We start from the raw sequence: 24,220 nt of genomic DNA, 5'->3' as shown, positions 1-24,220 counted from the left end.
TTGCCCACATACGCGGCTGATCTCCCGTTCTCAGTTAGGTACTTCACTTGATCTTCCATAATAGATATGAGGGGCTACACAACTAGTAAAATTGGATCTGCAGGGAATCCTTCCAAATCCTGTTGGCAAACAGGTTAAAATATCTCTTTTCGACTCCACTAAGTGCCTCAAACAAAACTCCTGGACGTCTTTTAAAGAGTCTACACCATGAACTTCGCATACTTTTGAGAATCCAATGTTTAGCTGATCCCGCCGCAACAGCTCTACACTGGACACGACAAAGCAACCATTGCCAATCATTTTAACTTTGTGTCAGAACGTCATAAATAGAACAAGGCATCAGTTTAATGTCGGGGATTTGTCGTGTCGTGCCGCTTCACATCGTGCAATATCCAGTTTGTAGACAGCATCACTATTATATTTATCATTATTATAATAGGTTCTACTGTAACTTATTTTGCCATTCGCGTCTGGTGTAGACACGTTGTTAAGGAGGAAAGGCCTCTGTCTGTGTGTCCTATGCTTAGCGGACCGCATGAAACCCACAAAAAAATAAAAAACAAAATAACAGAGAAAATAATAATAACAGTTCTTATTAGCCAGATATTTTTATAGGTTTAAAGCGGAACGCGACCAATAAAGTCTGAGAACCACTGCACTACCGAAACATGGGATGTTTTGTCAAAAATGAAGTATGCTGAATTATCAACTGAGATGTTATGATAGTGTTTGGTTCAGTGTATATTCAAACTAATGAATCCTTAAAGGTGCTGTATGTAGGATTTTGACTCTACTAAAGCATAAAAATACCATAATATGTTTGCAGATATTTAAGAAACATGATAAGATAACATACTTGTTTATCTGAACAACAATGCTACAGTCAGTTATTCTCCTTTGAAAATGTGTGTTCCGGCCCGGAATGTCTGTGTTTGTTATGGTTTGTGAAACCTGCCCACTGCCAGTTTACCCAATTGTATTTCGGCACCGCGGGTTGCCAGTTGGCGGAAAACACAGCGTATTTAGTCTTCATCATCATGTGCGCTTGTTCCTGTTGATGTCATTAATCTGGCAACCTGCATGTGCGTCAAGCCTGAGGAGGAGGGGGAGGGTGAAAATAACCGTCTCCAATATTTTGAATTTGGACTGCAATACCTATTTCAACCACTCGCTGTCAATCCTACATACAGCACCTTTAACTTTGAAATCAGTATGACCAACTTTTTGCCTTTTACAAAGAAAAATTGGATTCAAAATACAACAAATCTCATAAATTACATTTAAAATATTGTTAAAAATGTAATTGTTATTGATTTTCCTCTGAATTTTTTTTATAAAATAGCAAAAAAACATATTTACAATGTCAAAAAAAAAATCTTAAAATTAAAAAAAAAAAAATCTTAAAAGGTCAATATAACCCTTCTAATTAAATTATTATTACTGTGTTTCGGCAGTGATTGACAAATTTGGGGAGAGGACAAATACTCCAAAACTTTCTGAAAATACAATATGATAATTAACTGCACAATTACTAGAAATGTGTACCTTGGATATTATACAATATGCATACATACAATTTTTGGGGGAAAAAAACATTTTTTTTCTAAGATGTTTCCAGCTCTGGCTTTGGACCAACTCTGTAGAATGGTCCATAAATAATTTATTTTAGTCCACTCCTTCGCTGGGAAGACACCGGACCTCCTGGAACATGAATTGAATTCCTCAGACTTGTATCATAAAGAAAGACTTTATTTGTATGGTTTTGTAATATCAGTGTCACATATTTCCTTATGTGTCATGGTAGATCAGGCAGATCTCTTATCATAGAATTGCATTACAGAACAACTGTTTTGTACATTGTAGTGGATTAAAACATAAGTAACAGGCTGGATGTACATTAACCTTACAAAGCATCTCATAGAAGATCATATATCATATATCAACAGCTTCGTAATTAGGATGAGTTCAATTCATGAGGATTTTTAATGAGATTTTTTTAGCAAGTCATTAAATCACTCGAGACTTGACTCTGACTCCAGCGATGAAGACTTCTGAACATTCGCTGTGTGGTACCTCCACTGAATGGATCTTCATGTGTATCTTCAGGTGACTTTTAATAGAGTCACTAACTCTTTCCGCACTGATCACACGTGTGTGGCTTCTCTCTGCTGTGGATCTTCTCATGTCTTTTCAGATTTCCTAACTGAGTGAATCTTTTGTCACAGTATGAACACTTGTGAGGTTTCTCTCCAGTGTGGATCCTCTCATGTGTTTTCAGATGTCCTGACTCTCTGAATCTCTTGTCACAGTGTGAACACTTGTGAGGTTTCTCTCTGCTGTGGATCTTCTCATGTGATTTCAGATGTCCTGACTGAGTGAATGTCTTGTCACAGTGTGAACACTTGTGAGGTTTCTCTCCAGTGTGGATCTTCTGGTGCAGGTTTAAAGAGCTCGCTGTAGTAAAAGTCTTCTCACACTCAAAGCACAAGTACTCTCTCACACCAGTGTGTGTTTTCTGATGTACATGTAAATTCCGCAGCAGTGAAAAACTCTTTCCACATTCAGAACAGGAATGTGGCTTCTCCTTCGTATGAACTGCCAGGTGTTTCTTCAGGTCTGATGACCGAAGAAATGTTTTGCCGCACTGATCACATGCGAACGGCTTTTCTCCGGTGTGGATCCTCATGTGTTCTTTAAGGGTTGCTTGTTTTGTGAATCTCTTTCCACACTGACCACACTTGAATGGCTTCTCTCCGGTGTGAACTCTCATGTGTACTTTAAGATGTGCTGATCGCATGAAGCTCTTTCCACATTGGTCACACGTGAACGGCTTCTCTCCGGTGTGAACTCTCATGTGTACTTTAAGATGTGCTGGTTGCGTGAAGCTCTTTCCACATTGGTCACATGTGAACAGCTTCTCTCCGGTGTGAACTCTCATGTGACACTCAAGATTTTGTTTGTATGTGAATCTCTTTCCACACTGACCGCACACGAATGGCTTCTCTCCGGTGTGGATCCTCATGTGATCATTAAGAAGATATTTGTATGTGAAACTCTTCTCGCACTGATCACATGTGTGCGGCTTCTCTCCGGTGTGGATCCTCATGTGTATTTTAAGATGTGCTGATCGCATGAAGCTCTTTCCACACTGGTCACATGTGAACGGCTTTTCTCCGGTGTGAATTCTCATGTGTATTTTAAGATGTGCTGGTTGCGTGAAGCTCTTTCCACATTGGTCACATGTGAACAGCTTCTCTCCGGTGTGAGCGCTCATGTGACGCTCAAGACTTTGTTTGTATGTGAAACTCTTTCCACACTGACCGCACACGAATGGCTTCTCTCCGGTGTGAGCTCTCATGTGATCATTAAGAAGATATTTGTATGTGAAACTCTTCTCGCACTGATCACATGTGTGTGGCTTCTCTCCGGTGTGGATCATCATGTGTGCTTTAAGATGTGTTGGTTGCGTGAAGCTGTTTCCACACTGATCACATGTGAAAGGCTTCTCTCCGGTGTGAATTCTCATGTGACGCTCAAGACTTTGTTTGTTTGTGAAACTCTTTCCACACTGAGTGCAGGTGGTAGATTTCTTGGCTTTTCTTTTCTTTAAAAATGTCTTTTTAATCTTTGAGCTAGGTTTGTCATGATGCTCCTCCTCCACTTCACTCAGTTCTTCACTCTCCTCGCTCTCTTCCATCAGCTCTGAAAAATAAATAAATAAATAAATAAATCACTTTACATAAACTAATATTCAAAGAGCAAAATATGAAAGTGATTATTGATGTAATAGCAGAAACAAGACAGCTTCTGTAAAACATAATAATCATTCTGGTGTATTTTTATGAATTAATTGCATGAATGAGGTACATTGACATTTCAGTTATTGTTTTCAAAACATTTTAGGCACAAATTAACTTTTGTTGTAGTGAGTACACTGTTAGACATTTCTGTAATTTACTATGTAATTTATTGTATATCACCCAGTGTAATACTGCAAATTATCTTTACAGTAAATAACTAATACCCTTTGTATCATGGGAATTTTCTGTGAACCCACATACAGAGACTTACTGTATTCTTTAAAATTGCTGTACTACTGTAACGGTCTCTATGGCTCCATTATACTGAGGTCGTTTTATTTTCCTCATTTCTTACATTTGGATTGACACAATTTGCCCTGTACTGTGTCTACAATGCCACAGCAGCTTGGGACTGACTATACTGGATGTGTTACATCGCTTGTAATGATTGGAAAATCCCTTTGTAAAAAACAGGGCGAGCGCTTGGACATCTGCAAGTCAGAAATATACCTGGGCATCACTTTACTGTATATATATAATTGGTCCTATATTGTTGCCACGCCACTCATAATTTAACTCTTTATCTAAATGTGATGAAGTGCTTGAATCTTTCTAACATGAATGTTCTTCAGCATCGTGAATGAAGAATAAACACCAACCTGTTTGTTGTTCAGTATCTTCAGTGTGTTTGATTCTGCAGGGCTCTGGATCTCTCATCTTCTCTCTGTCCTCTTTAATAAACTCAGTCTTTGATCAGATTTCAGCTCTTCCTGATGCTCTGACGCTCGTCTTCACTTCTGAACTGATGGGAATCTTCCAGCATTTATTGCTGAACTGCAGTGGGAGGAGCTTCACTGATGATGAGTTCCAGTGTGGGAGGAGCTTCACTGATGATGAGTTCCAGTGTGGGAGGAGCTTCAGTGATGATGAGTTCCAGTGTGGGAGGAGCTGATCTTCCAAAATCAAAAATATATCACATACTGAGTTTGTTTTTATAGGGTCAAAGACCAGATGTCAAATTTTAGTGTCTGCAACAAATGAAATTGACCAAAGTTATATATATTCACAGAAAACCCATTAAGTGCAAATGTGTGTATAGTTATTCTGTAGTCAGTTGTTACATTAGTTTTGTTATTCTGACCTGTACTTAATAAAATACTGTATCTAAAAGAATACCATACTTAATTTTATTCGGCTACTTTAACTGATTATAAAGTTCTTGCTGACAAATGGGTAAAAGCTAGTGTTTTGAAGTATAGTATCAAAGTATAGAGATTTAAATGGACAATTAATGAGTATTTTTATGTCATCAAATGATTCTTCTTCTAAATATGCCTGAAAAGTTTTTCTTCTTTTTGCTATATAAACCCATTTTTGTCTTTGACTCGTATACTAATTAACCAACGTACACATTTATATCTGTGTATCATAAAGCAACTGATGCTAATTCACAATTTTTTATTTCTAATTCTAACATTATTCCGTTTCTTCACTAAAATAATGGTAGATATCTAGAAAAGTAGTAAAGAACTGTGAGGAAAGCATTGGGAAGCATCAAGACAGAAATAAATCTACATATTTGTAAGCAACAAAAACCTTCAGTCTGTTGACACCAATGACATTAGCTTGAAGTGGCAATTTACAGGAGATCTGAAGACATCAGCATAATAACTGAGGTGAGAACAGGAGCTATTGTCATGAAATAAAGAGTGTTTTCAGCAGCTGTTAATATTGATGAGCCTCAGACGATCAACACTCATTCAACAAGACATTCAGGATCATCAGCAGATCATCTCACTTTATTCTGAGTGTTTGCTCTTAGAAACACATTATTTGAGTCGGGATATATGCTAAAAGAGTTCTACTGAAAGATAATACTGTTATAAGTAACACAATATGACATAAACAATACAAAAATAAACACTAACTCATCTTCATTAATCACTCCAGCTAAATAACTACAGCAGCATCTCCATATGAATCTAACCTAAATATAGTTTGATTTTCTAAGTACATTAACTGCAATAAAGTAATGATAACTTATATGTTACCCAGATAGCATGTAGTAATCGTCCCGAGCTCGGCTGCCCTTCAGCACCTGCGGCTCAGACTCGGCATCGGTGAGTGTTATCCGGGCAGCTCGCTCTCACGCATGTGTTTGTGCTGCAAAAAAATGGGTAAGATGATGCACTTATTTTCGAGTATGTTATGTTGTAGGCGCTCCGTACTTTTGGATGTTAACAGCACGCGCGGCTGCGAGCGCAACTTGCTTGCTAAGAAATTCCTGTAAGCCTAAGTGCTTATTAACACTAAAGTAAAAACAATAACGTAGCTTTAAAAGTCGTTTTAAAAATGAACTTAATATACACATGCAAATAAACAATAGTTGTTTGTTGCCTTTTTAAGTTGGTTATAGCCAGTTTTAAAAAGGCGACAAACAACTATTTATTTGCATTTGTCCACATTTAGTTTTTAAAACTTTTAAAAACAACATTTAATGCTACTTTAGTGATTTTACTAGGCCTATAGTTTTTTTATTATTATTTTTGTTTTGACAATAGCGTGAGCGACTTGCATAACAATACTGTGATGTATTTCCGTTGTAGGTGGCTACTGATTGGACGAACGTCCGATAAAGCTGAAACCACCAGGAAGTTCAGTTTTTCACAACGCTTTTGGATTCATGGCACGGCTGGTGCGTGGTGATAGCCAATCAATCATATCTTATATGCACTGATTAAGCTGTAATGTGCGCATGTGAAACTGAACTTCTGGAGGCAGATTTTGATATTCTTAATTGATTATAAACTGTTACACATTCTGATTTAATGGTAATGTAACAATATTTTCGGTCAAATGTTATGATTGTTTAATGAGGGTCAGTGAGGTCATTTTGCAGCACATCACAGAGACAAAAGATGGCAATGACAGACTGTTATTTCACTATGAACGTGTGAATAGGCATGTTATCGTTAGAGTTGCTAATAGTCCATTACAAGCTGTAAACTGCTGATACATTTTCAACATACTTGAGCTTTTCAGACTTTACTAATTGCTTCACAAACTGCTGAAATGGTTTGCTGTTAATGGCTTTTATCTGACTCTCAAGTAAACCAAAAATGGTCTGTGATTGTCTAGTAATGTCTATATGTTTTTGAATAGAATTTTTGGGCTTATGCTCAAGAGGTATAATGCTATTTATTTCGGGGGTTTTCTGAACTGTTATTATAAATGTTTTATATTGATTCTAGTGAAGATAAACACTTTTAATACACTTATTTTTTTTTTATTTTTTTTTTTTTACTGTCTATGACAAGATCATTGAACGAGATCAAGACAAGCTCAACACAGAAGAGGCCAGTATATGTAAGTCATGGCTGAAAATTACGAGTTTTACTCTGTGAATTCTAACATTCAAAAAAGGGCAAGTGTTGCTCAGATTTAAGTCTTTGCAAACTCATTCTAGTGATGACACATTATCCACAGGACCCTACTAGTAAAAATGAGGCCCCTAAAGAGAAGGACTTTGATTAACTAGATGATTATGATGTGATGCTCGGTTAATTATAATGATTATGATGCCGTGGTGTCAGAAGGCTCTGAAAGTGATTCTGAGAATAGTGGTGACCATGCTGAGGAAAGTCCTGATGAAGCTTTTAAAAATTCTTTAACTGATTGGGCCGTTGACTTCAGAATCACAATGGTTGCATTAACAGCTCTTCTGTCAGTCTTGTGTAGTATACACCCAAACCTTACAAAAGATGCTTTTCCAAACCAAAAATATTGTCTGAGTATTTAAAAAGCTTAGTTGAAGAAGTTAAGAGCCTGCAGTCAGGCTTTATTTTCAGAGGAAAGGAACTATTTCTCAGTTCTGTTGTTTGTGATGCACCTGCTCATGCATATGTTAAGGGTATTAAGTCTCATAATGGTTATTCGTCATGTGATAAATGTGTACAGTCTGGTGTCTACATACAAAAGCGCATGACTTTCCCTGAGACCAGTGCAGCTCTAAGAACGAAATGTGTGATGAAGAACACCACATAACTAGATCTCCACTTACTGAATTTGATATAAACATGATATCATGGTTCCCTCATGATTATGTGCATTTAGACTGTCTCGGTGTGATGCGTAGGTTATTAGATCTATGGACCAGTGGTCCTCTCAAGACTCGCTTGCCATCACATAAAGTACTCAAATTATCTCAGAACCTACTCTCCCTTAAGAATTATGTCCCATCTGAATTTGCTCGTAAACCATGGTCAATTGAAGAGAAAAATCGCTGGAAGGCAACTGAACTAAGACCGTTTTTACTCTACGCAGGATCTGTAGTTCTTCATGATGTTGTAAGCACTCCTGTTTACAATAATTTTATGCTTCTCTCAGTTGCAATTTCTATTCTTACTGAGCTTTTGTGGAGCTCTTTGTGCAGCTCTATGGCAAGGAATATGTGGTCTATATAATGTGCATGGCCTTGTTCACTTAGTCCGACGGCCATGTTGCACAAATTGTACGCAGGATATCTGAAATATCTAGTGGTGGTTCAAAGACTGACATTTCTAAAAGTAATGTCCGAAAAGAGCATTGTGATGGGCTTATTTTGCCGTTTTTTAAAGGAGCTGTGAGACAGTACAAAGAAATGTATTTCCCTGATTTTTGTCTAAAGGTTTCAAAAGGCGATAACTGTGTCAGAATTGATAGCAAAATTGGGTTGGTACATTTATTTTTACATAACACTACGGTGGCCGGGAAGTGCAAAACAACATTACAAAGTGTGAAACACTTTTACGAAGCTCAAGACAAATTTACATTTTGGAAAACATTTTTACCTATCATAAAAACACAATTACATGGGAAAAACACTTTTACCAAGGACGAAACAAATTTACATTTTAGAAAACAAATTAACAAGACGCAAAACACTTTTACCAGTCCCGAAACAAATTTACAATGACAGATTCTTCACGGAAAGGGAATGTACCACACACCGGAAGTGACGTGGTGAAAGGTGTTGTTGTTGGTGGTGAGCGCGGTAAATAAGTGTAAATAACCATAAATTATGGTGACCGAACATGGACTGCGGCCGGGGGATGTTTTGCCCGTTTTGTGGCAAACACATGAGCAGCTTAACGTGGTTTTGCTTTACGTGTGGTCGGTGTTTGGAGTTTCTAAAGGACGCGGACCAGACGGAAACATCAGACATACTGCATCAATGTGTTCAATATTTTAACGAGGGCCACTCGTACGCTGTGATCGTGGACATGATGTCAAGTCTACATGGTGTAAATATCAGCTTGAGGACTCTTAAAAGTAAACTGAACAAAGCCGGGTTGTACCGCAGAAAGGATTATTCCTCTCCAAACTCCGTGAGTAACACCATCAGATTGGAACTTCGTGGACCTGGACAACTATTTGGTTACCGCACAATGTGGCAGGTACTTAAACAAAAGTACAATTTTCGAGTGAAGAGAGATGATGTGATGAATTTGCTCCGGGAGCTTAATCCTCGAGGGTGTGAGAGCAGAACATGCAGAAGGTTTACAAGAAGAACCTACCATTCAATGGGACCTAACTATATGTGGCACGCAGATGGTTATGATAAACTTAAGCCATTCGGTTTGGCCATATCGGGATGCATAGATGGATTTTCACGTAAAGTACTGTGGCTTGAATGTGGACCAACAAATAATAACGCCAACAGTGATTGCTCACTATTGTCACGAATCTGGTCTGTGAACTTCCATTCATTCACCACCAGAGGTCACTCACTCACCACATTGACTTTCACACCACACATCTCAATGGACTACGTTTCCCATCAGCCATCTCACCCATCACACGCTCACCTGATCACATGCACACAGCTGTAAACAATCACACTCTCTACTTAAGCCATGGACTTTCTCTCCCTCGTCGCCGAGTATTGTATGCATTATCGCTGCCCTACAGAGCCCTGTTAGTTTTCCTAGCCTTGCCTTGCCTTGCCTTGCCTTGCCTTGCCTTGCCTTGCCTTGCCTTGCCTTGTCTTGTCTCGCCTTTGTTCAGATTGTTTTCCCCTGCCTGGACTATTGCTAACGTTTTGGATTACCTCTCCTGTCTCGCCCCTTTGGATACTGTTCGCTGATCGTCGACCCGCGCTTGTCTCTGTTTACTCTTTGTCTCGCCCATGTTATACCTGTTTGCCACCGTTTGACCCTGCGTGGACAAGCGTGGGCCTGTTATGACCACGTCTCTTGTAAATAAAAGCTTGCATATGGATCTGCACGTCTCACGTCTCGTCGGCTCTGTTACAGAATACTCGGCCAAACAAGGATCCAGCAGCTTTTCAGGTGGACACTGGCCAGGTATGGACACTACAAAACTGTTGTTAGCCCTCGAACAAGGCACACGATCACTCGAGGATTATGTTCAGGAGTATTTGAACATTTCTGTTTATTCGGATTTGCCGGACTGTGTTTTGATAGAGATTTTCTGCAATGGAATAAATAAGTCTTTACAAACTGAGCTTAGACACAAGGGTCCACGTTCATCACTCGCCCAGTTTTTGGACTATGCTTTGTTGTGTGTTGGCTCTCCATTCACTGTGGGTGTCACGGATGAGGAATGCGACACCACTGCGAAATGGCAGCGACGCCCGTTCACAAAATGGCGGCCACAACAACACCCCGTCATGTCATTGCTGCTGTTAATGAACCAAGTCAAGTCACCGTGGCTATTTCTGAGTTAAGTCAAGTCACGGTTGATCTTAGTGAGTCAAGTCAAGTCACACAAGCTACTCCAGAACCTGCTCACGTCGTGCCAGCCATCCAAGAGCTCCTTCAAAACATGGCAGCTATACAAGAACTTCAGTGCAAGATAGCTACCACTCAAGAGTTTCTTAGGAAAATGGCCGCCGTTCTAGAGTCCCACCATGTCTCGGTTGATTTTCCAGAGCCTCCTCACGACAAGCCTGCTATGCCCGAGCCTCACCATGCCAAGACCGGCTTATCAAGATTTCGTCCCGTCATGGCTACTGATCCAGAGTCATGTCAAGAGTCACCGCACGTCTACGCTGATCTCCCAGAGTCACCGCACGTCTACGCTGATCTCCCAGAGTCACAGCACGTCACGGCTGTTCGTCCAGAGTCACGTCACGTCTCCGCTGACCTTCCAGAGTCACGTCACGTCCGGGCTGACACACCCAGATCATCAAGTTCAGTCTTCCATTATACCGGTTTGATGTCAAGTTTGAGGGATGTACCGCTGGTGTCTGCACGCGCAGCTGGTATCCCCAAACCCACTCACTCTAGCCCTCCTGTTCCTGAACTGATTCCCCTGTCTGAAGTGCTTCCCATGATGGGGATCGCATTTTGGTGTATTTGGGCTGCATACACCACCACAGAACTCCCAGAGGTGGCGGCGTCCACTATGATGTCTCTAGAGGTGGTGGCTGACGCTGCAGAACCTCCTGAGGTAGTGGCGCTCACTGCTGTGTTCCCCGAAGTGATGGTGCCCGCTGCAGTTTCTCCAGAGGTGGCGGTGCATGCTGCAGAGCCTCCCGAGGCAGCGGTGCTCACTTCAGCTCCTTGTATGGTGGTGGCGCCCAGTAATGTACTCTCAACCTGTTGTGTTGCGGTCGAAGAGACCGTTACTGAACTCTCCCTGTGTCCTGAGTTTACCACTGTAGAACCTCCAGAAGTGGCGGCAACCGCCACAGAACCTCCAGGGGTGTCAGTGGTATCCATCTGTGAACTCTCGCCCTGTCCTGTCACAGCTAAGGAGGCCGTCAATGAACTCTTGTTCTGTCCTGTCACGGCTATAGAGGCCGTCAGTGAACTCTCTCCCTGCCCTGTCACGGCTCTGGAGGCCGTCTGTGAATTCTCTGCCTGTCCTGTCACAACTAGAAGGGCTGTCACTGAACTTTTGCCCTGTCCTATCATGGCCAAGGAGGCCGTCTGTGAACTCCCTTCCTGTCCCAAACCAGCCATGGTGGCTGATTTTGAACTGTTTTGTCTGTCTCTGTCAAGAAATCTACCTCTAGTGAACAGTCTGTCTCCCCAGTTTCCATCCATAAATCCTATATTGAACTGCCTGTTTTGAGCCCAAAAACCATAAATACACCCCACATCTGTCCTGTTAACCCTGTCATCGCCAAAGAAATCAGTAATGAACAGTCTGTCTATCCCATTTCTACCAATGCATTTATTTATGGACTGTCTGCCTACTCAGTTGCTCCCAGGAAAAACATTGATATGCTTCCCATGTTCCCTACCTCAATCCTTGGGTCCGTGCATGTTCTTCCTGTTTCTTGTGTCTCAATGTTCCCTAGGTCCCAGTCTCTGCTGTGGATTCCTGATCTGTCGTGGAGGTCTCATGCCTTGTCTGCTCCGCACTGGTGGGCTCCTGCTCTGTCTGCTCCGCCATGGAGGTCTTCTGCCCTGTCTGCTCCGCCCTGGTGGGTTTCTGCTCTGCCTTGGGGGTCGTCTGCCCTGTCTGCTCCGCTGTGGTGGTCTTCTGCTTCGCCCTGGTGGGCTCCTGTCCTGTCTGCTCCGTTGTATGCATTATCGCTGCCCTACAGAGCCCCGTTAGTTTTCCTAGCCTTGCCTTGTCTCGCCTAGCCTTGCCTTTGTTCGGATTGTTTTACCCTGCCTGGACTATTGCTAACGTTTTGGATTACCTCTCCTGTCTCGCCCCTTTGGATACTGTTCGCTGATCGTCGACCCACGCTTGTCTCTGTTTACTCTTTGTCTCGCCCATGTTATACCTGTTTGCCACCGTTTGACCCTGCGTGGACAAGCGTGGGCCTGTTATGACCACGTCTCTTGTAAATAAAAGCTTGCATATGGATCCGCACGTCTCACGTCTCGTCGGCTCCGTTACAACTATTTCATGTCATGTGTGCGAAACCTCGGTGTCATCCCCATCAGCCACATGTACGGCTCATCTATAAATAACCAGCGTATTGAGTCCTGGTGGTCTATATTTAGAAAGGGAAGGTGAGTGGTCTTCATAAAGGGTCATTGCATCTTTTGGTCATTCGATTTTCTTCTCAGGAAAGAGTAATGAAAAACAAAAAACGAGCACAATAAAGATCAATACAGTACAAAATGTAAAACAAATACAGCCCGCCAGGAAAAGTAGTTGTTCCTGAAAAGAAAATCAAATGACCAAAAGATGCAGACCATAAATTTCATTACGACTAACCATTTATTTTATTATTCAAACATATGTGTATATGCTTAAAGGTATAACTACAATTTGTATCAATTTCTATAGGTCTCAGTTCTGGATGGAGTTATTTGCAGACCTTAGAGAAGCCGGATACTTCAACGGGAGTCATGAGCATCAGTGCCTATTGAGATATTGCTTTGGTGATGTTATTCAGAAGGACTTGGATGAGTGTGTGAGACTGTGGAGCAGTCACAGGATTCGCCCCCTTCCAGAACAGCAGCATGTCCAGGAGGAGTGCCCAATGAACTCTAAAGAAATGGCTCAGCTATGAAATGATCAAAAAAGGAGGGGTTTTTGTAGTGGTGGAATACTGCTGTCTGTCTGAACACAATGTTTATGAATCTGTCACCCACAGCTTAATTGTTTTTAAGTGTGAAGTAAATTAATCAAAAATAGTAATAAGTATTTATTAAATTTTTGTAGTATAGAAAACAAAACTTCTTGAACTACTTGTTTCTTTATCTAAAACAGTGATTCACAAAGGGATCCCAGTTTGAGAGTCACGAATCTAAAACATTTTCAAAATGTTAACGATGAGAAAAAAAACATGCTCACATACTGTTACATTATAAAAACAATTTTGGCAACTGCACTTTAAAGTGAACCTTTAACAACAACAATGTTTTTAGAGTCTTAACTCTAGGGGTCATGCATCATTTAGCTTAAAAACAGCCAAATCCTGGACTATTTTGAATTCCAAAGTCCATTTGTGACTTAAACAAAGTGTATGAGTCCAGGAGTGGTAATTTCAAGGAGTTTGTACATGTATTTGCCATTGGGTCATGCAGGAACTTTATTTGTGGCAGTGGTTCCAAGCCAGATGGGGGAAGTGAAGACAGACCAGTAGCAAACATCTTCCACAGACACAGCAGCCTTGCCTTCTGCAAAGAAAAACAATTCAGATACATAATTAGGGGTTCAAGCTCGAAAAGCTGAAACCCTATTGTAATTGTACTGATTTTTATTATTAGTTTTTTTTTATTATTATAAGTTTTACGGCTCTGTAATCACGTGATGCATATCATTTCATAGATATCCTCATACTGAACAACTTTGCCTCAAGAACTACTGCTGTCAATCAAAAACCTACTTGCGCAAACTAGTCCTAGATTTCTCGGCCAATCGCAACCAAACCAGTGCAGTACAATTCTCTGGACTCTCTAGATCAATAATTATCTAAAAAAAAAGTTTAATTTTACCATTTGGGTAGCCATAACAGGGTCATTTAGAAAATGGGCGTGGCAAAACACTCAAAAGCCTATAAATTCTAAACGAAAACTCAGAACTTCACAAAAATTGGTGAGCATATGAGACATAACATTCTAAAGAAGCATGCACAATGTCATGGAGATTGGACCATAGGTGGCACTATAACTTTCAAAAAGCTTTGAAAACTATATAATTCCTATGGTAAATTGCCTGTAATGGTCTTTTCCTTCTGTGATTTAGGTGGTTACATTATTGCTAAATAAAACTTAAAAGAGAGAGGGGAAAAAGAAAAAAAAAGGGATTGTGATTGTTTGATATAAATCGTTCCTAAATACTATTTAGGAGTTAATAAAAGAAATTTAAAAGTCAAAGTCTCTCTCATAACTTAGTTATTAACTGTATTAACTGCATTAATCTGCTATCAACGGCTCAAGCCTCCGTTACTAGGTTTAAAATGATGTTTTGGAATTAGCAACGGAGGCGTTGGATGAGATGCGGAAGAAATAATCCTACACACAATAGCAATTTAAGTAGAAATACTGGACAAATACCTTGAAATATATAATTTGATCGATGTCTTGAGGTGTGGCAACCGTAGTATAAGCGGAATAATTGACTTCGGTCCGTTGGATTTTTAGAAAAATAATGCTTCGCTTCGCGTCGTAACCACATCACCACCTCGGGTGTGCATTATTTTTCTAATAATCCAACGGCCCGTCGTCAATTATTCCTTACATATATATCCACTCAAGCATTTTCTCTGAAATGCCGATTAGCTGCTTTCCATGGTAAAGAATGAGAGAATGGGACATAGAGCCATCTCTCCCTGCTCTCCCAAATGCTTGCATGTATGATTCGATGTCTTTTGGTGGCCCATACTGAACTACGTGTTGTACATTTTTAAAATGTGACGTTGCTAACACCACTCTGAGGACAGACTGAGGGTCTCTGAGAGTGAATTATGTGTTTTTTCACACTGTCAGATGTCATTGAATGAAACATGTCAACCACGTTAGATGACACATTGCTAGCGCCAGGTGGGTGAACTGATCTTTGTCCAAGTGTGGCAAGGAACACATCACAGAACAGCACTGAACAGTCTGATATAGATTTGCAATAAATGACAGTACATGCAGTCTGTGGAAAGAAAGAAAGGTTTTGTTTAAATATACACACATATTTCCACTACAGCCAGGCAGGATCTGAATCAAGGACATCATTACTTACCATTGAACAACGGTATGCACTTCATCAACAGCCATACCAATGAGACGCTCCCAGTAAACATCTGTTTGGATCATATCTCCACTTTTTAACACCTACAAGCAATTCTGGAGAACCGAACACAAGACGCGTATGTTTGCCCACATACGCGGCTGATCTCCCCTTCTCAGTGTAGGATCAGAACGAGTCAGACAAATTTAAGATTCAATCAGAACATCGAAACATGAGGAGCCGAAATTCCAAAGAGGCCCCAAGAAAACAGGACAACATCATAAATCAGATTCCTAACTCCAACCGTCTGAAGACAGCCTAACCAACAAGCCTCTTTCACGGAACAGCTCGCAACATTAAGACAAAAGAATACTTATTGATAAGTACAATGCCGGAAGGAGATTGTCAAATTTGGGACAAATAATCAAGATTAATGGTCAAAGAGATGGCCATCACATGTGTTCCACAAGAGAAATCACGAGCTTCTTTAGACTGACTTTCCCCCCACACATACAAGACAAAGAACCAGACTGAAATTCTTTAGGAGACCTTTTAACCTCTCTCTGGTCTTCACCAAACATGTCCCTATGTCCTACATAGAACTACACAGAGACTTTCTTTTTCATATGCACATAAAATCATCCTAAAAGGACATTTCTAGGCATAACACTATATTATGTATGTAATCCACACATTAGACTATCATGTTTTAAGCACATATTATGTATGTCTTTTTAATAACTATTGAATGACTTTAAGGTTTATTCGTGTTTGGTATGTATGAGTTTGACAATTCTAGCTTGAAACGTTTCTTCCAACTGATTCTTTGTCAAATGTATCATATTCTGGTTATAGAAATCACATCCAAAAGTATACTTTGCAAGAATGTGTAAAATTCGGACCATGTGACTGATAACATGCTGATTTATGACGGAAGGAACAACCCTAGCTAAGATAATAGCCTATCTAATTGGTCAAGACACCAGATGGGATGTGTCCCAAAAGCCGAGTTTAAAAACTCAGGACACCATCAAATCTTCCCTTCTCCCTTCTCTCTTCCTTTTGCCACCGCGTTTTGACGCTGCTTTTTAGCGCTCTTTGAGCGTGCTCTGACCTATAGGCCAGTTGCTACTTAACACCACGATGAGAAGAAAAACCACCTAGTCTCGTTACACTTTCTTTCATTTTAGTGTATTTTCCGTTGCGAGTTTCGTGTTCTCAGTTTAAGTTTTGCCGCCACGCCTTGTCTCCGAGTTCAACTCGAGCCTGTGACCGCCAGACCAACTCCGCATCTTCAACCAATGCCCAAGACATCCCTTCAATGACTACTGAACTTCCAACGACAACGACAAAAGGGAATACCTGTAACACAAAGACAACGCAAGCAAGTACCTCCAGGTCTAACTGAACTGGTGCATTTAATATAAATTTTAGCCTCATTGAGAAACTCAATGCGAGGGTTAATTAAGTGATTGATGGTTGTTCAGGTCTATGCGATAGCACATATTGCTATAAACTTGGGATTTCACATTCTCATTCTCTAAACTCATCCTTTCTCTCTTTCTGCAAAATGTGAATGCGTGCGTTCATGTGTTAGATTAGTTTATGTCTTAGGTTTATGTAAATAAAGTCTTATTTATATTGAAAAGAGAAGTATCTTGTGTTTTGTGCTTACAAGTTAATGGCTTAATCTGCCGATCTTGTTACTGTGCTTATTAATAGTGTTTTCACTATATTTTGGATTTTAATATCCAGTGCAGAATTAATGTTATACGGCTTGTTCAGTGAATCGCTGCCGACTCAGTGATCAGCCGCAAAACAGTGATTCTGTTCAAATTCCCTATAAAATCATAAATGATTCCCTTTGAGCTAAATTAAATTATTTACATATCAAACCCTACATCAGTTAGGTACTTCACTTGATCTTCCATAATAGATATGAGGGGCAACACAACTAGTAAAATTGGATCTGCAGGGAATCCTTCCAAATCCTGTTGGCAAACAGGTTAAAATATCTCTTTTCGACTCCACTAAGTGCCTCAAACAAAACTCCTGGACGTCTTTTAAAGAGTCTACACCATGAACTTCGCATACTTTTGAGAATCCAATGTTTAGCTGATCCCGCCGCAACAGCTCTACACTGAACACGACAAAGCAACCATTGCCAATCATTTTAACTTTGTGTCAGAACGTCATAAATAGAACAAGGCATCAGTTTAATGTCAGGGATTTGTCATGTCGTGATATCCAGTGTGTAGACAGCATCACTATTATATTTATCATTATTATAATGGGTTCTACTGTAACTTATTTTGTCGCTCGCATCCAGTGTAGACACGGTGTTAAGGAGGAAAGGCCTCTGTGAGCCAGATTTTTTTTATAGGTTTAAAGGGGGGCGCGACCTAAAAAGTCTGAGAACCACTGCACTACCACGTGTCCTTAATTGAATTCCCCAGACTTGTGTCATAAAGAAAAGCTTTAATTGAATGGTTTTGTAATATCTGTCACATATTTCCTTATGTGTCATGGTAGATCAGGCAGATCTCTTATTGTAGTACATTGTAGTGGATTAAAACATTAGTAACTGGCTGGATGTACATTAACCTTACAAAGCATATCATAGAAGATCATATATTTTGTCTAGAGCTTCGTAATTAGGATGAGTTCAGTTCATGAGGATTTTTAATTTGATTTTTTTTTTAGCAAGCCATTAAATCACTCGAGACTTCACTCTGACTCCAGCGATGAAGACTTGTGAACATCGCTGTGTGGTTTCTCCACTGCATGGATCTTCATGTGTATCTTCAGGTGACTTTTAATAGAGAAACTCTTCCTGCACTGATCACATGTGTGTGGCTTCTCTCTGCTGTGGATCTTCTCATGTACTTTCAGATTTCCTGACTGAGTGAATGTTTCGTCACAGTGTGAACACTTGTAAGGTTTCTCTCCAGTGTGGATCTTCTGGTGCAGGTTTAAAGAGCTCGCTGTAGTAAAAGTCTTGTCACACTCAAAGCACAAGTACTCTCTCACACCAGTGTGAGTTTTCTGATGTACATGTAAACTCTGCAGCAGTGAAAAACTCTTTCCACATTCAGAACAGGAATGTGGCTTCTCCTTCGTATGAACTGTCAGGTGTTTCTTCAGGTCTGATGAACGAATAAATGTTTTGCCGCACTGATCACATGCGAACGGCTTTTCTCCGGTGTGGATCCTCATGTGACGCTCAAGACTTTGTTTGTATGTGAAACTCTTTCCACACTGAGTGCACATGAACGGCTTCTCTCCGGTGTGGATCATCATGTGAACATTAAGATTATGTTTGTTTGTGAAACTCTTTCCGCACTGATCACATGTGTGTGGCTTTTCTCCAGTGTGAACTCTCATGTGACCCTCAAGACTAACTTTGTGTGAGAATCTCTTTTCACATTGATCACACTTGAACGGCTTCTCTCCGGTGTGAACTCTCGTGTGACGCTCAAGACTTTGTTTGTATGTGAAACTCTTTCCACACTGACTGCACATGAACGGCTTCTCTCCGGTGTGGATCATCATGTGAACATTAAGATTATGTTTGTCTGTGAAACTCTTCCCACACTGTTCACACATGTGTGGCTTCTCTCCGGTGTGAACTCTCATGTGTACTTTAAGATGTGCTGATTGCGTGAAGCTCTTTCCACACAGATCACATGTGAACGGCTTCTCTCCAGTGTGAACTCTCATGTGACACTCGAGACTTTGTTTGTTTGTGAAACTCTTTCCACACTGAGTGCAGGTGGTAGATTTCTTGGCATTTCTTTTCCTTAAAAATGTCTTTTTAGTCTTTGAGTGACTCAAAGGTTTTTCTCCAGGTTTGACACGATGCTCCTCCTCCACTTCACTCAGTTCTTCACTCTCCTCGCTCTCTTCCATCAGCTCTGAAATAAAATAAATCAATATTCCAATATTCAAAGAGCGAAATATGAAAGTGATTATTGATGTAATAGCAGAAACAAGACAGCTTCTGTAAAACATAATAATCATTCTGGTGTGTTTTTATGAATTAATTGCATGAATGAGGTACATTGACATTTCAGTTATTGTTTTCAAAACATTTTAGGCACAAATTAACTTTTGTTGTAGTGAGTACTATCAATCATCTAATGTTAAGTTAAAGGTGCTGTATGTAGGATTTTGACTCTACTAAAGCATAAAAATACCATAATATGTTTGCAGATAAGTTAACATACTTGTTTATCTGAACAACAATGCTACAGTCAGTTATTCTCCTTTGAAAATGTGTGTTCCGGCCCGGAATGTCTGTGTTTGTTATGGTTTGTGAAACCCGCCCACTACCAGTTTACCCAATTGTATTTCAGCACCGCGGGTTGCCAGTTGGCGAAAAACACAGCGTGTCAATCCTACATACAGCACCTTTAAAGGGACCAAACAGATCTCGCCCCCATTTACTTCCATAGTAGGAAAAATAGTATGAAAAAGAAATACTATGGTAGTCAATGGGGGTCAATAGCCGCTTTTCCACTATCGGGCCGAACGGTTCTCTTTGCTTTGCTCTTTGCTTTTGATCTGGGCCAGTCAGCACGGATACGGTTTAGTTTTCCACTGCGGGGCTGATAACGGATCTCTTTGGAATGCAATTCAAATGCGTCAGTCGTTGCCATCGTAACACAATTGTTTACATATGATATGAGGTGTAAATAACCACCGCGTTATGGAGGATGATCAGAAATTTCTTTAGATTTTATTACTAATTTGAGTTTACATTGCTCAAAATAGCGCGCTTAGCAAGCTACGGAGAAACTAGCAGCCAGGCAATAGACAAGTGACAGATCCTGAGTGGTGACGGCATGCACACGCACTCCACCAGCACTGTTCAGCACGGTTCTCTAACCCTGCCGAGAATTCCGGGCCGAGAACGGTTTGTAATCGTGCCGCGCCGTACCAGGCTCACGTGGAAAAACAACTGGAACCGTACCTGACCGTTCTTAGAACCATTCGGCCCGATAGTGGAAAAGCGGCTAATATCTGTTTGGTTCCTGACATTCTTGCAAATATCTTCCTTTGAGTTCAGCAGAACAAAGAAATGTATACAGGTTTGGAGCAACCTGAGGGTGAGTAATTCATGACAGAATTTTCATTTTTGGGTGAATTATCCCTTTAAGTTATTCCTTCAACCCTGTCAGACAGTCTGGAAGTCCATTTACTTCATACAATTTGCTGTTTATTGCTTATTGCTTAAAAAATATAACAAACCACACAATGTTGTATCCAACATACTGAATATCTGTTGAAAATTCTATCCATTTCATAATTGAACTGTTTATCTAAATGTGATGAAGTGCTTGAATCTTTCTAACATGAATGTTCTTCAGCATCGTGAATGAAGAATAAACACCAACCTGTTTGTTGTTCAGTATCTTCAGTGTGTTTGATTCTGCAGGGCTCTGGATCTCTCATCTTCTCTCTGTCCTCTTTAATAAACTCAGTCTTTGATCAGATTTCAGCTCTTCCTGATGCTCTGACGCTCGCCTTCACTTCTGAACTGATGGGAATCTTCCAGCATTTATTGTTGAACTGCAGTGGGAGGAGCTTCACTGGTGATGAGTTCCAGTGTGGGAGGAGCTTCACTGATGATGAGTTCCAGTGTGGGAGGAGCTTCACTGATGATGAGTTCCAGTGTGGGAGGAGCTTCACTGATGATGAGTTCCAGTGTGAGCAGAGCTTCACTGATGACGAGTTCCAGTGTGGGAGGAGCTTCACTGATGATGAGCTGATCTGCCAAAATCTAATGAGTTTGTTTTTGTTTTGTCAAAGACCAGATGTTTAGTGTCTGCAACAAATGAGATTGACCAAAGTTATATATATTCATAGAAAACCCATTAAGTGCAAATGTGTGTATAGTTATTCTGTAGTCAGTTGTTATATTAGTTGTGTTATTCTGACCTGTACTTAATAAAATACTGTATCTAAAAGAATACCATACTTAATTTTATTAGGCTACTTTAACTGATTATAAAGTTGTTCTTGCTGACAAATGGGTAAAAGCTAGTGTTTTGAAGTATAGTATCAAAGTATAGAGATTTAAATGGACAATTAATGAGTATTTTTATGTCATCAAATGATTCTTCTTCTAAATATGCCTGAAAAGTTTTTATTTCTTTTTGCTATATAAAGCCATTTTTGTCTTTGACTCGTATACTAATTAACCAACGTAAAAATGTATATCTGTGTATCATAAAGCAACTGAAGCTAATCCACAATTTTTTATTTCTAATTCTAACATTATTCTGTTTCTTCATTAAAATAATGGTAGATATCTAGAAAAGTAGTAAAGGACTGTGAGGAAAGCATCGGGAAGCATCAAGACAGAAATAAATCTACATATTTGTAAGCAACAAATACCTTCAGTCTGTTGACACCAATGACATTAGCTTGAAGTGGCCATTTACAGGAGATCTGAAGACATCAGCATAATAACTGAGGTGAGAACAGGAACTATTGTCATGAAATAAAGAGTGTTTTCAGCAGCTGTTGATATTGATGAGCCTCAGACGATCAACACTCATTCAACAAGACATTCAGGATCATCAGCAGATCATCTCACTTTATTCTGAGTGTTTGCTCTTAGAAACACATTATTTGAGTCGGGATATACGCTAAAAGAGTTCTACTGAAAGATAATACTGTTATAAGTAACACAATATGACATAAACAATACAAAAATAAACACTAACTCATCTTCATTAATCACTCCAGCTAAATAACTACAGCAGCATCTCCATATGAATCTAGCCTAAATATAGTTTGATTTTCTAAGTGCATTAACTGCAATAAAGTTTTGTGTGCAGAAACTGACAACAATCATAAAACTAACAGCAATACAAAGCACCTAAGCAATAATATTGCCAACATCAAACTATATTTGATGAGTATTTATATTAACATTTACGTACATATTAAATGTCTCACATAGCTCATTATCAGCTCAATGTGACGTATTATCAGTATCTGTTCCAGTATATTTTACCATGTAAAGTAACTAACAAAATTGATCCAAAGATGTCAGAGGAGTAGAAATAATTGGCAGCTCAACACTTGAGATGGACTCGATCAGACTGATTCTGAAGAGCCATCTTATGCTCAGAAGCCTTGTGTGTGGTTACACAGATAGATTATTTGCTGGTGCACAAATAAAGCAAAAAGATTGTATAAATAAACTGTTACATGAAAAAATGTTGAGTACAATTATTTTCAACATCCCTGCTAAAAAAAACACACAATAGAAGCCCAATAGAAACCATCACAGAAATTCCAATGGTTTCCATTAGAATACCATTATAAACGATTATCTTTTTCCAGTAAAACCATTACAAAATTCCTTTTTGTAGTGTGTTTTGGGCATTTTTCCATAGGATTTAACATCCCACCAATAGAATCCATCACATACCAGTAGACACCATTATAGTTTCCATTAAAACCAATACAATTCCCAATATAACCATTAAAACCATTACATTTTCTATTGTGTTTTGGGCAGGGGTCTATTGTTTTTTTTTTTTTTCAGCAGGGATGAGATAATCATGCAAAATGTTTACACAATGCAAATGTACTGAGGGATAAGTGCTTAATAACATCTTACGCTGTTCAAAGATGTTCTAATATAAACAGCGCTATGTATCTCACAATCACGTATTATGAAAGCGATTATATTTACATCAGATAAGTAGGGGGAGCAAAAATGCTAAAACAAGCAGAGTCGGAACAGGCTTTCAGCACATATTCTGCCTCAAACAATCTGTTTAAGTACCGGGAGATCTTGTGAGCGCGCGACTGATGCTGCGAAAAGTAAGTTACTAATGTCGAATTTTAGGATTAAATATTGTAACTGAAAATCATATTTAGGTCAAAACTGTCAGTTGTTGAACTAACATGAACTAACATTAACAAAGATTAATAAATAGTGTAATAAATGTATTGTTCATTGTTTGTTCATGTAAGTTAAAACATTAACTAATGTTAACAAATTATTTTTTATTATATCAATTAAACACATCAATAAAAATTTAATGATTAAATATACATTTTATTTTATGATTTTGTTTAATTATATCAATTCAACACATCAACAAAAATTGTATGATTGCAATACAATAATGATTCAGCACTGTAAATGAACAGTCAGTGTTTAATAATAATAATAATAATAATAATGATTTTTCCAAAATCTTATTATTTTAAAAATCCATAAAATTATTATGTCCATTGTTTCTGCACTGTAAAAATAAAAAAACAGTATTTAACAACAATAATAATAATAATAATAAAATGAATAATAATATTTCTAAAGATTTATTTTATTTTATTATTTTAAACATTCATGAAAAATGTTATGATTGCAATAATGCTGCTGCACTTAACCGGTGGGGACGCACCCCACCGGTTGAGAACCACTGCATTAGCCTATCAAAATCAAAAGTTGTGTTTGTTAACATTAGTTAATGCACTGTGAACTAACGTGAACTACCAATGAACGACTGTATTTTCTTTACATTAACAAAGATTAATAAATGTATTGTTCATTGTTGGGGGTTCGGTGCTTTGCTCAAGGACACTGTACATTCACTCCCCCACCTACAATTACTGCCGCAACCTTTAGGTTACAAGTTCGACTCTCTAACCATTAGGCCACGACTTCCCCCGTTATATAGTGCTTCTTGAGTAAAGAAACCACTGTACTTATTCAATCAGCAGCTCTTTTATTTACCTTCAGCCTACAGACAAGCTGAGAA

At 39.3% G+C, this 24,220-nt stretch overlaps 1 protein-coding gene across 1 annotated transcript; it reads right to left on the bottom strand.

Annotated features, from left to right (window-relative positions):
- Positions 1-1,553: 1,553 nt before the first annotated feature.
- On the bottom strand, positions 1,554-21,374 carry LOC131536995 (zinc finger protein 850-like). The gene is made up of 5 exons (XM_058770199.1): positions 20,831-21,374; positions 18,166-19,348; positions 16,716-16,767; positions 4,460-4,547; positions 1,554-3,702 (listed from the first exon to the last, which is right to left on the bottom strand). The coding sequence occupies exons 1-5, from the start codon at positions 20,886-20,888 to the stop codon at positions 2,126-2,128; spliced, it is 2,958 nt and encodes a 985-aa protein (XP_058626182.1). The 5' UTR covers positions 20,889-21,374; the 3' UTR covers positions 1,554-2,125.
- Between the last annotated feature and the right edge of the window lie 2,846 nt (positions 21,375-24,220).

The sequence above is a fragment of the Onychostoma macrolepis genome, chromosome 03 (genome assembly GCF_012432095.1).
Source record: "Onychostoma macrolepis isolate SWU-2019 chromosome 03, ASM1243209v1, whole genome shotgun sequence".
NCBI classification, from domain to species: domain Eukaryota; kingdom Metazoa; phylum Chordata; class Actinopteri; order Cypriniformes; family Cyprinidae; genus Onychostoma; species Onychostoma macrolepis.
This window is presented reverse-complemented; position numbering and strand designations above follow the sequence as displayed.

Excerpts from the sequence above, each read along its gene's own strand:
- LOC131536995 (XM_058770199.1), bottom strand. The coding sequence starts at position 20,888 with ATGAGAGATCCAGAGCCCTGCAGAATCAAACACACTGAAGATACTGAA. Across the intron at positions 19,349-20,830 it reads AGATACTGAACAACAAACAG|AGCTGATGGAAGAGAGCGAG; the intron begins GTTGGTGTTTAT and ends ATTTTATTTCAG. Across the intron at positions 16,768-18,165 it reads TCTTCATCGCTGGAGTCAGA|TTCAGTAGTCATTGAAGGGA; the intron begins GTGAAGTCTCGA and ends TGTCGTTGGAAG.